A 12,500-nucleotide genomic window follows, 5' to 3' on the forward strand; every position below is an offset into this window, starting at 1 on the left:
TACTACTCTTGATACCGTTATTCCTACTCTTCTAACCGTTACTACTGTTAATACCGTTATTCCTACTGTTTTTACTGTTACTACTCTTGATTCCATTATTCCTACTGTTCTTACCGTTACTACTCTTAATAACGTTATTCCTTCTGTTCTTACCGTTACTACTGTTAATACCGTTATTCCTACTGTTCTAACCTTTACTACTGTTCTTAAATTTGCTATTACCCATATTGCTGCTAATACCGTTACCACCGTTATTACCGTTACCACCATTATTACCGTTACTACTGTTCTTAGCGTTACTACTATTCTTGACGTTACTACTCTTATTACTGTTATTATCCTTACTACTGTTGTTACCGCTACGACAGTTATTGCCGTTACTACTGTTATTACCGTTACTACTGTTATTGCCGTTACTACTGTTATTACCGTTACTACTGTTCTTAACGTTACTACTGTTCTTAACGATACTACTGTTATTACCGTTATTGCTGTTATTACCATTACTACTGTTTTTACCGTTACTATTGTTCTTACCGTTACTACTGTGATTACTGTTACTACAGCTCCCAGCGTTACCATTGCCGGAGAGTCGGACCTGTACGTCAAGAGTGGATCAACGGTCAACATCAAGTGCGTCATCTCCGACGCTCTTGAGGAACCAACATACATCTTCTGGTATCACGTGAGTATGCTCCTCCCTCTCTGTCATTACGGCTTAAATACACTCAACGGTCACCTTGTAAATATAAATATATATATATATATATATATATATATATATATATATATATATATATATATATATATATATATATATATATATATATATATATATATATATATATATATATATATATATATATATATATATATATATATATATATATATATATATATATATATATACAACTATGATTCCTGACAGGACGATCGTCGGGTGCTGGGAATCAACTCAGATCGGATCCTATCTGTGAAAAGGATTCCTCCGGATACGTCGGTCGGGACCCTGACGATCCACTCAGTCAGCTTGAGCGACTCCGGCAACTACACGTGCGCCCCGGCGTCGCTACAGATGGCGTCCGTGGTACTACACGTCCTCAGTGGTACGTGGCTTACCAAGAGTGTACATATAATTTTTCAGTGCGACTTCACTGAGTCGTCAGCGGTGGGTCCTGACGAGTCCTCATGTGGTGAGTGCTGACGAGTCCTCATGTGGTGAGTCCTGACGAGTCCTCATGTGGTGAGTGCTGACGAGTCCTCATGTGGTGAGTGCTGACGAGTCCTCATGTGGTGAGTCCTGACGAGTCCTCATGTGGTGGGTCCTGACGAGTCCTCATGTGGTGAGTCCTGACGAGTCCTCATGTGGTGAGTCCTGACGAGTCCTCATGTGATAGGTCCTGACGAGTCCTCATGTAGTGGGTCCTGACGAGTCCTCATGTAGTGGATCCTGACGAGTCCTCATGTAGCGGGCCATGACGAGTCCTTATCGGTGGGTTCTGACGAGTCCTCATATGATGGGTTCTGACGAGTCCTCATGTGATGGGTCCTGACGAGTCCTCATGTGGTGAGTCCTGACGAGTCCTCATGTGATAGGTCCTGACGAGTCCTCATGTAGTGGGTCCTGAGGAGTCCTCATGTAGTGGGTCCTGAAGAGTCCTCATGTAGTGGGTCCTGACGAGTCCTCATGTAGTGGGTCTTGACGAGTCCTCATGTAGTGGGTCCTGACGAGTCCTCATGTGGTGAGTTCTGACGAATATTCATGTGATAGGTCCTGACGAGTCCTCATGTAGTGGGTCTTGACGAGTCCTCATGTAGTGGGTCCTGACGAGTCCTCATGTGGTGAGTCCTGACGAATCCTCATGTGATAGGTCCTGACGAGTCCTCATGTAGTGGGTCCTGACGAGTCCTCATGTAGTGGGTCCTGACGAGTCCTCATGTAGTGGGTCCTGACGAGTCCTGATGTAGTGGGTCCTGACGAGTCCTCATGTAGTGGGCCCTGACGAGTCCTTATCGGTGGGTCCTGACGAGTCCTCAGATGATGGGTTTTGACGAGTCCTCATGTGATGGGTCCTGACGAGTCCTCATGTGGTGGGTCCTGACGAGTCCTCATGTGATGGGTCCTGACGAGTCCTAATATGGTGAGTCCTGACGAGTCCTAATGTGATGGGTCCTGACTAATCTTCATGTGGTAGGTACTGACGAATCCTCATGTGGTGGGTCCTGACGAGTCCTCATGCCAGTGAACCCACATGTGTGTACTTGAGTGTGCCAGTGTACCCAGTTGTGTGTACCTGAGTGTGCCAGTGTACACACTTGTTTGTACCTAAGTGTGCCAGTGTACCCTCTTGTGTGTACCTGAAAATGCCAGTATACCCACTTGTGTGTACCTGAGTGTGCCAGTGTACCCACCTGTGTGTACCGGAGTGTGCCAGTGTACCCACTTGAGTGTGATCGAGTGTGCCAGTGTACCCATTTGCGTGTACCTGAGTGTGCCAGTGTGCCCACTTGTGTGTACCTGAGTATGCCAGTGTGCCCAGTTGTGTGTACCTGAGTGTGCCAGTGTACCCACTTGTGTGCACCTGAGTGTGCCAGTGTGCCCACTTGCGTGTACCTGAGTGTGCCAGTGTGCCCACTTGTGTGTACCTGAGTATGCCAGTGTGCCCACTTGTGTGTACCTGAGTATGCCAGTGTGCCCAGTTGTGAGTACCTGAGTGTGCCAGTGTACCCACTTGTGTGTACCTGAGTATGCCAGTGTGCCCAGTTGTGAGTACCTGAGTGTGCCAGTGTGCCCACTTGTGTGTACCTGAGTATGCCAGTGTGCCCACTTGTGTGTACCTGAGTATGCCAGTGTGCCCCACTTGTGTGTACCTGAGTGTGCCAGTGTGCCCACTTGTGTGTACCTGAGTATGCCAGTGTGCCCAGTTGTGAGTACCTGAGTGTGCCAGTGTACCCACTTGTGTGCACCTGAGTGTGCCAGTGTACCCACTTGTGTGTACCTGAGTGTGCCAGTGTACCACACATATATGTACCTGAGTGTGCCAGTGTACCCACTTGTGTGTACCTGAGTGTGGCAGTGTACCCACATGTATGTACCTGAGTGTGCCAGTGTACCTACTTTTGTGAACCTGAGTGTTCCAGTGTACCTACTTTTGTGCACCTGAGTGTGCCAGTTTGCCCACTTTTGTGCACCTGAGTGTGCCACTGTGCCCACTTTTGTGTACCTGAGTGTGCCAGTGTACCCACTTTTGTGAACCTGAAAATGCCAGTATACCCACTTGTGTGTACCTGAGTGTGCCAGTGTACCCACTTGTGTGTACCGGAGTGTGCCAGTGTACCCACTTTTGTGAACCTGAAAATGCCAGTATACCCACTTTTGTGTACCTGAGTGTGCCAGTGTACCCACTTTTGTGAACCTGAAAATGCCAGTACACCCACTTGTGTGTACCTGAGTGTGCCAGTATACCCACTTGCGTGTACCTGAGTGTGCCAGTGTGCCCACTTGTGTGTACGTGAGTATGCCAGTGTGCCCAGTTGTGTGTACCTGAGTGTGCCAGTGTACCCACTTGTGTGCACCTGAGTGTGCCAGTGTGCCCACTTGCGTGTACCTGAGTGTGCCAGTGTGCCCACTTGAGTGTACCTGAGTATGCCAGTGTGCCAGTTGTGAGTACCTGAGTGTGCCAGTGTACCCACTTGTGTGTACCTGAGTGTGCCAGTGTACCCACTTGTGTGTAACTGAGTGTGCCAGTGTACCCACTTGTGTGTACCTGAGTGTGCCAGTGTACCCACTTGTGTGTACCTGAGTGTGCCAGTGTACCCACTTGCGTGTACCTGAGTGTGCCAGTGTACCCACTTGTGTGTACCTGAGTGTGCCAGTGTACCCACTTGTGTGTACCTGAGTGTGCCAGTGTACCCACTTGTGTGTACCTGAGTGTGCCAGTGTACCCACTTGTGTGTACCTGAGTGTGCCAGTGTACCCACTTGTGTGTACCTGAGTGTGCCAATGTACCCACTTGTGTGTACCTGAGTGTGCCAGTGTACCCACTTGTGTGTACCTGAGTGTGCCAGTATACCCACTTGTGTGTACCTGAGTGTGCCAGTGTACCCACTTGTGTGTACCTGAGTGTGCCAGTATACCCACTTGTGTGTACCTGAGTGTGCCAGTATACCCACTTGTGTGTACCTGAGTGTGCCAGTGTACCCACTTGTGTGTACCTGAGTGTGCCAGTGTACCCACTTGTGTGTACCTGAGTGTGCCAGTATACCCACTTGTGTGTACCTGAGTGTGCCAGTGTACCCACTTGTGTGTACCTGAGTGTGCCAGTGTACCCACTTGTGTGTACCTGAGTGTGCCAGTGTACCCACTTGTGTGTACCTGAGTGTGCCAGTGTACCCACTTGTGTGTGCCTGAGTGTGCCAGTATACCCACTTGTGTGTACCTGAGTGTGCCAGTGTACCCACTTGTGTGTACCTGAGTGTGCCAGTGTACCCACTTGTGTGTACCTGAGTGTGCCAGTATACCCACTTGTGTGTACCTGAGTGTGCCAGTGTACCCACTTGTGTGTACCTGAGTGTGCCAGTGTACCCACTTGTGTGTACCTGAGTGTGCCAGTATACCCACTTGTGTGTACCTGAGTGTGCCAGTGTACCCACTTGTGTGTACCTGAGTGTGCCAGTGTACCCACTTGTGTGTACCTGAGTGTACCAGTATACCCACTAGTGTGTACCTGAGTGTGCCAGTGTACCCACTTGTGTGTACCTGAGTGTGCCAGTATACCCACTTGTGTGTACCTGAGTGTGCCAGTGTACCCACTTGTGTGTACCTGAGTGTGCCAGTGTACCCACTTGTGTGTACCTGAGTGTGCCAGTGTACCCACTTGTGTGTACCTGAGTGTGCCAGTGTACCCACTTGTGTGTACCTGAGTGTGCCAGTGTACCCACTTGTGTGTACCTGAGTGTGCCAGTGTACCCACTTGTGTGTACCTGAGTGTGCCAGTGTACCCACTTGTGTGTACCTGAGTGTGCCAGTGTACCCACTTGTGTGTACCTGAGTGTGCCAGTGTACCCACTTGTGTGTACCTGAGTGTGCCAGTGTACCCACTTGTGTGTACCTGAGTGTGCCAGTGTACCCACTTGTGTGTACCTGAGTGTGCCAGTGTACCCACTTGTGTGTACCTGAGTGTGCCAGTGTACCCACTTGTGTGTACCTGAGTGTGCCAGTGTACCCACTTGTGTGTACCTGAGTGTGCCAGTGTACCCACTTGTGTGTACCTGAGTGTGCCAGTGTACCCACTTGTGTGTACCTGAGTGTGCCAGTGTACCCACTTGTGTGTACCTGAGTGTGCCAGTGTACCCACTTGTGTGTACCTGAGTGTGCCAGTGTACCCACTTGTGTGTACCTGAGTGTGCCAGTGTACCCACTTGTGTGTACCTGAGTGTGCCAGTGTACCCACTTGTGTGTACCTGAGTGTGCCAGTGTACCCACTTGTGTGTACCTGAGTGTGCCAGTGTACCCACTTGTGTGTACCTGAGTGTGCCAGTGTACCCACTTGTGTGTACCTGAGTGTGCCAGTGTACCCACTTGTGTGTACCTGAGTGTGCCAGTGTACCCACTTGTGTGTACCTGAGTGTGCCAGTGTACCCACTTGTGTGTACCTGAGTGTGCCAGTGTACCCACTTGTGTGTACCTGAGTGTGCCAGTGTACCCACTTGTGTGTACCTGAGTGTGCCAGTGTACCCACTTGTGTGTACCTGAGTGTGCCAGTGTACCCACTTGTGTGTACCTGAGTGTGCCAGTGTACCCACTTGTGTGTACCTGAGTGTGCCAGTGTACCCACTTGTGTGTACCTGAGTGTGCCAGTGTACCCACTTGTGTGTACCTGAGTGTGCCAGTGTACCCACTTGTGTGTACCTGAGTGTGCCAGTGTACCCACTTGTGTGTACCTGAGTGTGCCAGTGTACCCACTTGTGTGTACCTGAGTGTGCCAGTGTACCCACTTGTGTGTACCTGACCCACTTGTGTGTACCTGAGTGTGCCAGTGTACCCACTTGTGTGTACCTGAGTGTGCCAGTGTACCCTACTTGTGTGTACCTGAGTGTGCCAGTGTACCCACTTGTGTGTACCTGAGTGTGCCAGTGTACCCACTTGTGTGTACCTGAGTGTGCCCCACTTGTGTGTACCTGAGTGTGCCAGTGTACCCACTTGTGTGTACCTGAGTGTGCCAGTGTACCCACTTGTGTGTACCTGAGTGTGCCAGTGTACCCACTTGTGTGTACCTGAGTGTGCCAGTATACCCACTTGTGTGTACCTGAGTGTGCCAGTGTACCCACTTGTGTGTACCTGAGTGTGCCAGTGTACCCACTTGTGTGTACCTGAGTGTGCCAGTGTACCCACTTGTGTGTACCTGAGTGTGCCAGTGCCAGTATACCCACTTGTGTGTACCTGAGTGTGCCAGTGTACCCACTTGTGTGTACCTGAGTGTGCCAGTGTTGTGTGTACCTGACCTGAGTGTTCCAGTTTACCCACTTGTGTGTACCTGAGTGTGCCAGTGTACCCACTTGTGTGTACCTGAGTGTGCCAGTGTACCCACTTGTGTGTACCTGAGTGTGCCAGTATACCCACTTGTGTGTACCTGAGTGTGCCAGTGTACCCACTTGTGTGTACCTGAGTGTGCCAGTATACCCACTTGTGTGTACCTGAGTGTGCCAGTATACCCACTTGTGTGTACCTGAGTGTGCCAGTGTACCCACTTGTGTGTACCTGAGTGTGCCAGTGTACCCACTTGTGTGTACCTGAGTGTGCCAGTGTACCCACTTGTGTGTACCTGAGTGTGCCAGTGTACCTAATTGTGTGTACCTGAGTGTGCCAGTGTACCCACTTGTGTGTACCTGAGTGTGCCAGTGTACCCACTTGTGTGTACCTGAGTGTGTCAGTGTACCTACTTGTGTGTACCTGAGTGTGCCAGTGTACCCACTTGTGTGTACCTGAGTGTGCCAGTGTACCCACTTGTGTGTACCTGAGTGTGCCAGTGTACCTACTTGTGTGTACCTGAGTGTGCCAGTGTACCCACTTGTGTGTACCTGAGTGTGCCAGTGTACCCACTTGTGTGTACCTGAGTGTGCCAGTGTACCTACTTGTGTGTACCTGAGTGTGCCAGTGTACCCACTTGTGTGTACCTGAGTGTGCCAGTGTACCTACTTGTGTGTACCTGAGTGTGCCAGTTTACCCACTTGTGTGTACCTGAGTGTGCCAGTGTACCTACTTGTGTGTACCTGTGTGTGCCAGTGTACCTACTTGTGTGTACCTGAGTGTGCCAGTGTACCTACTTGTGTGTACCTGAGTGTGCCAGTGTACCTACTTCTGTGTACCTGAGTGTGCCAGTGTACCTACTTGTGTGTACCTGAGTGTGCCAGTATACCCACTTGTGTGTACCTGAGTGTGCCAGTATACCCACTTGTGTGTACCTGAGTGTGCCAGTGTACCTACTTCTGTGTACCTGAGTGTGCCAGTGTACCTACTTCTGTGTACCTGAGTGTGCCAGTGTACCTACTTGTGTGTACCTGAGTGTGCCAGTATACCCACTTGTGTGTACCTGAGTGTGCCAGTATACCCACTTGTGTGTACCTTAGTGTGCCAGTGTACCCACTTGTGTGTACCTGAGTGTGCCAGTGTACCCACTTGTGTGTACCTGAGTGTGCCAGTATACCCACTTGTGTGTACCTGAGTGTGCCAGTGTACCCACTTGTGTGTACCTGAGTGTGCCAGTATACCCACTTGTGTGTACCTGAGTGTGCCAGTGTACCCACTTGAGTGTACCTGAGTGTGCCAGTATACCCACTTGTGTGTAGCTGAGTGTGCCAGTATACCCACTTGTGTGTACCTGAGTGTGCCAGTGTACCCACTTGTGTGTACCTGAGTGTGCCAGTGTACCCACTTGTGTGTACCTGAGTGTGCCAGTGTACCCACTTGTGTGTACCTGAGTGTGCCAGTATACCCACTTGTGTGTACCTGAGTGTGCCAGTGTACCCACTTGTGTGTACCTGAGTGTGCCAGTGTACCCACTTGTGTGTACCTGAGTGTGCCAGTATACCCACTTGTGTGTACCTGAGTGTGCTAGTATACCCACTTGTGTGTACCTGAGTGTGCCAGTGTACCCACTTGTGTGTACCTGAGTGTGCCAGTATACCCACTTGTGTGTACCTGAGTGTGCCAGTATACCCACTTGTGTGTACCTGAGTGTGCCAGTGTACCCACTTGTGTGTACCTGAGTGTGCCAGTGTACCCACTTGTGTGTACCTGAGTGTGCCAGTGTACCCACTTGTGTGTACCTGAGTGTGCCAGTGTACCTAATTGTGTGTACCTGAGTGTGCCAGTGTACCCACTTGTGTGTACCTGAGTGTGCCAGTGTACCCACTTGTGTGTACCTGAGTGTGTCAGTGTACCTACTTGTGTGTACCTGAGTGTGCCAGTGTACCCACTTGTGTGTACCTGAGTGTGCCAGTGTACCCACTTGTGTGTACCTGAGTGTGCCAGTGCACCTACTTGTGTGTACCTGAGTGTGCCAGTGTACCCACTTGTGTGTACCTGAGTGTGCCAGTGTACCCACTTGTGTGTACCTGAGTGTGCCAGTGTACCTACTTGTGTGTACCTGAGTGTGCCAGTGTACCCACTTGTGTGTACCTGAGTGTGCCAGTGTACCTACTTGTGTGTACCTGAGTGTGCCAGTTTACCCACTTGTGTGTACCTGAGTGTGCCAGTGTACCTACTTGTGTGTACCTGAGTGTGCCAGTGTACCTACTTGTGTGTACCTGAGTGTGCCAGTGTACCTACTTGTGTGTACCTGAGTGTGCCAGTGTATCTACTTCTGTGTACCTGAGTGTGCCAGTGTACCTACTTGTGTGTACCTGAGTGTGCCAGTATACCCACTTGTCTGTACCTGAGTGTGCCAGTATACCCACTTGTGTGTACCTGAGTGTGCCAGTGTACCTACTTGTGTGTACCTGAGTGTGCCAGTGTACCTACTTCTGTGTACCTGAGTGTGCCAGTTTACCTACTTGTGTGTACCTGAGTGTGCCAGTATACCCACTTGTGTGTACCTGAGTGTGCCAGTATACCCACTTGTGTGTACCTTAGTGTGCCAGTGTACCCACTAGTGTGTACCTGAGTGTGCCAGTGTACCCACTTGTGTGTACCTGAGTGTGCCAGTGTACCCACTTGTGTGTACCTGAGTGTGCCAGTGTACCCACTTGTGTGTACCTGAGTGTGCCAGTGTACCCACTTGTGTGTACCTGAGTGTGCCAGTGTACCCACTTGTGTGTACCTGAGTGTGCCAGTGTACCCACTTGCGTGTACCTGAGTGTGCCAGTGTACCCACTTGTGTGTTCCTGAGTGTGCCAGTGTACCCACTTGTGTGTACCTGAGTGTGCCAGTGTACCCACTTGTGTGTACCTGAGTGTGCCAGTGTACCCACTTGTGTGTACCTGAGTGTGCCAGTGTACCCACTTGTGTGTACCTGAGTGTGCCAGTATACCCACTTGTGTGTACCTGAGTGTGCCAGTGTACCCACTTGTGTGTACCTGAGTGTGCCAGTGTACCCACTTGTGTGTACCTGAGTGTGCCAGTGTACCCACTTGTGTGTACCTGAGTGTGCCAGTGTACCCACTTGTGTGTACCTGAGCGTGCCAGTGTACCCACTTGTGTGTACCTGAGTGTGCCAGTGTACCCACTTGTGTGTACCTGAGTGTGCCAGTGTACCCACTTGTGTGTACCTGAGTGTGCCAGTGTACCCACTTGTGTGTACCTGAGTGTGCCAGTATACCCACTTGTGTGTACCTGAGTGTGCCAGTGTACCCACTTGAGTGTACCTGAGTGTGCCAGTGTACCCACTTGTGTGTACCTGAGTGTGCCAGTATACCTTCTTGTGTGTACCTGAGTGTGCCAGTGTACCCACTTGTGTGTACCTGAGTGTGCCAGTATACCCACTTGTGTGTACCTGAGTGTGCCAGTGTACCCACTTGTGTGTACCTGAGTGTGCCAGTATACCCACTTGTGTGTACCTGAGTGTGCCAGTATACCCACTTGTGTGTACCTGAGTGTGCCAGTGTACCCACTTGTGTGTACCTGAGTGTGCCAGTGTACCCACTTGTGTGTACCTGAGTGTGCCAGTGTACCCACTTGTGTGTACCTGAGTGTGCCAGTATACCCACTTGTGTGTACCTGAGTGTGCCAGTGTACCCACTTGTGTGTACCTGAGTGTGCCAGTGTACCCACTTGTGTGTACCTGAGTGTGCCAGTATACCCACTTGTGTGTACCTGAGTGTGCTAGTATACCCACTTGTGTGTACCTGAGTGTGCCAGTGTACCCACTTGTGTGTACCTGAGTGTGCCAGTATACCCACTTGTGTGTACCTGAGTGTGCCAGTATACCCACTTGTGTGTACCTGAGTGTGCCAGTGTACCCACTTGTGTGTACCTGAGTGTGCCAGTGTACCCACTTGTGTGTACCTGAGTGTGCCAGTGTACCCACTTGTGTGTACCTGAGTGTGCCAGTGTACCTAATTGTGTGTACCTGAGTGTGCCAGTGTACCCACTTGTGTGTACCTGAGTGTGCCAGTGTACCCACTTGTGTGTACCTGAGTGTGTCAGTGTACCTACTTGTGTGTACCTGAGTGTGCCAGTGTACCCACTTGTGTGTACCTGAGTGTGCCAGTGTACCCACTTGTGTGTACCTGAGTGTGCCAGTGTACCTACTTGTGTGTACCTGAGTGTGCCAGTGTACCCACTTGTGTGTACCTGAGTGTGCCAGTGTACCCACTTGTGTGTACCTGAGTGTGCCAGTGTACCTACTTGTGTGTACCTGAGAGTGCCAGTGTACCCAATTGTGTGTACCTGAGTGTGCCAGTGTACCTACTTGTGTGTACCTGAGTGTGCCAGTTTACCCACTTGTGTGTACCTGAGTGTGCCAGTGTACCTACTTGTGTGTACCTGAGTGTGCCAGTGTACCTACTTGTGTGTACCTGAGTGTGCCAGTGTACCTACTTGTGTGTACCTGAGTGTGCCAGTGTACCTACTTCTGTGTACCTGAGTGTGCCAGTGTACCTACTTGTGTGTACCTGAGTGTGCCAGTATACCCACTTGTGTGTACCTGAGTGTGCCAGTATACCCACTTGTGTGTACCTGAGTGTGCCAGTGTACCTACTTGTGTGTACCTGAGTGTGCCAGTGTACCTACTTCTGTGTACCTGAGTGTGCCAGTGTACCTACTTGTGTGTACCTGAGTGTGCCAGTATACCCACTTGTGTGTACCTGAGTGTGCCAGTATACCCACTTGTGTACCTTAGTGTGCCAGTGTACCCACTTGTGTGTACCTGAGTGTGCCAGTGTACCCACCTGTGTGTACCTGAGTGTGCCAGTATACCCACTTGTGTGTACCTGAGTGTGCCAGTGTACCCACTTGTGTGTACCTGAGTGTGCCAGTATACCCACTTGTGTGTACCTGAGTGTGCCAGTGTACCCACTTGTGTGTACCTGAGTGTGCCAGTATACCCACTTGTGTGTACCTGAGTGTGCCAGTATACCCACTTGTGTGTACCTGAGTGTGCCAGTGTACCCACTTGTGTGTACCTGAGTGTGCCAGTGTACCCACTTGTGTGTACCTGAGTGTGCCAGTGTACCCACTTGTGTGTACCTGAGTGTGCCAGTATACCCACTTGTGTGTACCTGAGTGTGCCAGTGTACCCACTTGTGTGTACCTGAGTGTGCCAGTGTACCCACTTGTGTGTACCTGAGTGTGCCAGTATACCCACTTGTGTGTACCTGAGTGTGCTAGTATACCCACTTGTGTGTACCTGAGTGTGCCAGTGTACCCACTTGTGTGTACCTGAGTGTGCCAGTATACACACTTGTGTGTACCTGAGTGTGCCAGTATACCCACTTGTGTGTACCTGAGTGTGCCAGTGTACCCACTTGTGTGTACCTGAGTGTGCCAGTGTACCCACTTGTGTGTACCTGAGTGTGCCAGTGTACCCACTTGTGTGTACCTGAGTGTGCCAGTGTACCTAATTGTGTGTACCTGAGTGTGCCAGTGTACCCACTTGTGTGTACCTGAGTGTGCCAGTGTACCCACTTGTGTGTACCTGAGTGTGTCAGTGTACCTACTTGTGTGTACCTGAGTGTGCCAGTGTACCCACTTGTGTGTACCTGAGTGTGCCAGTGTACCCACTTGTGTGTACCTGAGTGTGCCAGTGTAGTGTGCCAGTGTACCCACTTGTGTGTACCTGAGTGTGCCAGTGTACCTACTTGTGTGTACCTGAGTGTGCCAGTGTACCCACTTGTGTGTACCTGAGTGTGCCAGTGTACCCACTTGTGTGTACCTGAGTGTGCCAGTGTACCTACTTGTGTGTACCTGAGTGTGCCAGTGTACCCACTTGTGTGTACCTGAGTGTGCCAGTGTACCTACTTGTGTGTACCTGAGTGTGCCAGTGTACCTACTTCTGTGTACC

General features: G+C 50.6%; 1 protein-coding gene across 1 annotated transcript in view; it reads left to right on the forward strand.

Annotated features, from left to right (window-relative positions):
• The window catches only part of LOC128695122 (junctional adhesion molecule B), a 62,648-nt gene that overhangs the window by 45,876 nt on the left and 4,272 nt on the right, over positions 1-12,500 (forward strand). The window contains exons 4-5 of the mRNA XM_053785545.2: positions 567-685; positions 929-1,106. Of these exons, the coding sequence (XP_053641520.1) occupies positions 567-685; positions 929-1,106 (297 nt within the window). The remainder of the gene's footprint in view (positions 1-566; positions 686-928; positions 1,107-12,500) is intronic.

Source organism: Cherax quadricarinatus, chromosome 35 (assembly GCF_038502225.1).
Source record: "Cherax quadricarinatus isolate ZL_2023a chromosome 35, ASM3850222v1, whole genome shotgun sequence".
Classification (NCBI taxonomy): domain Eukaryota; kingdom Metazoa; phylum Arthropoda; class Malacostraca; order Decapoda; family Parastacidae; genus Cherax; species Cherax quadricarinatus.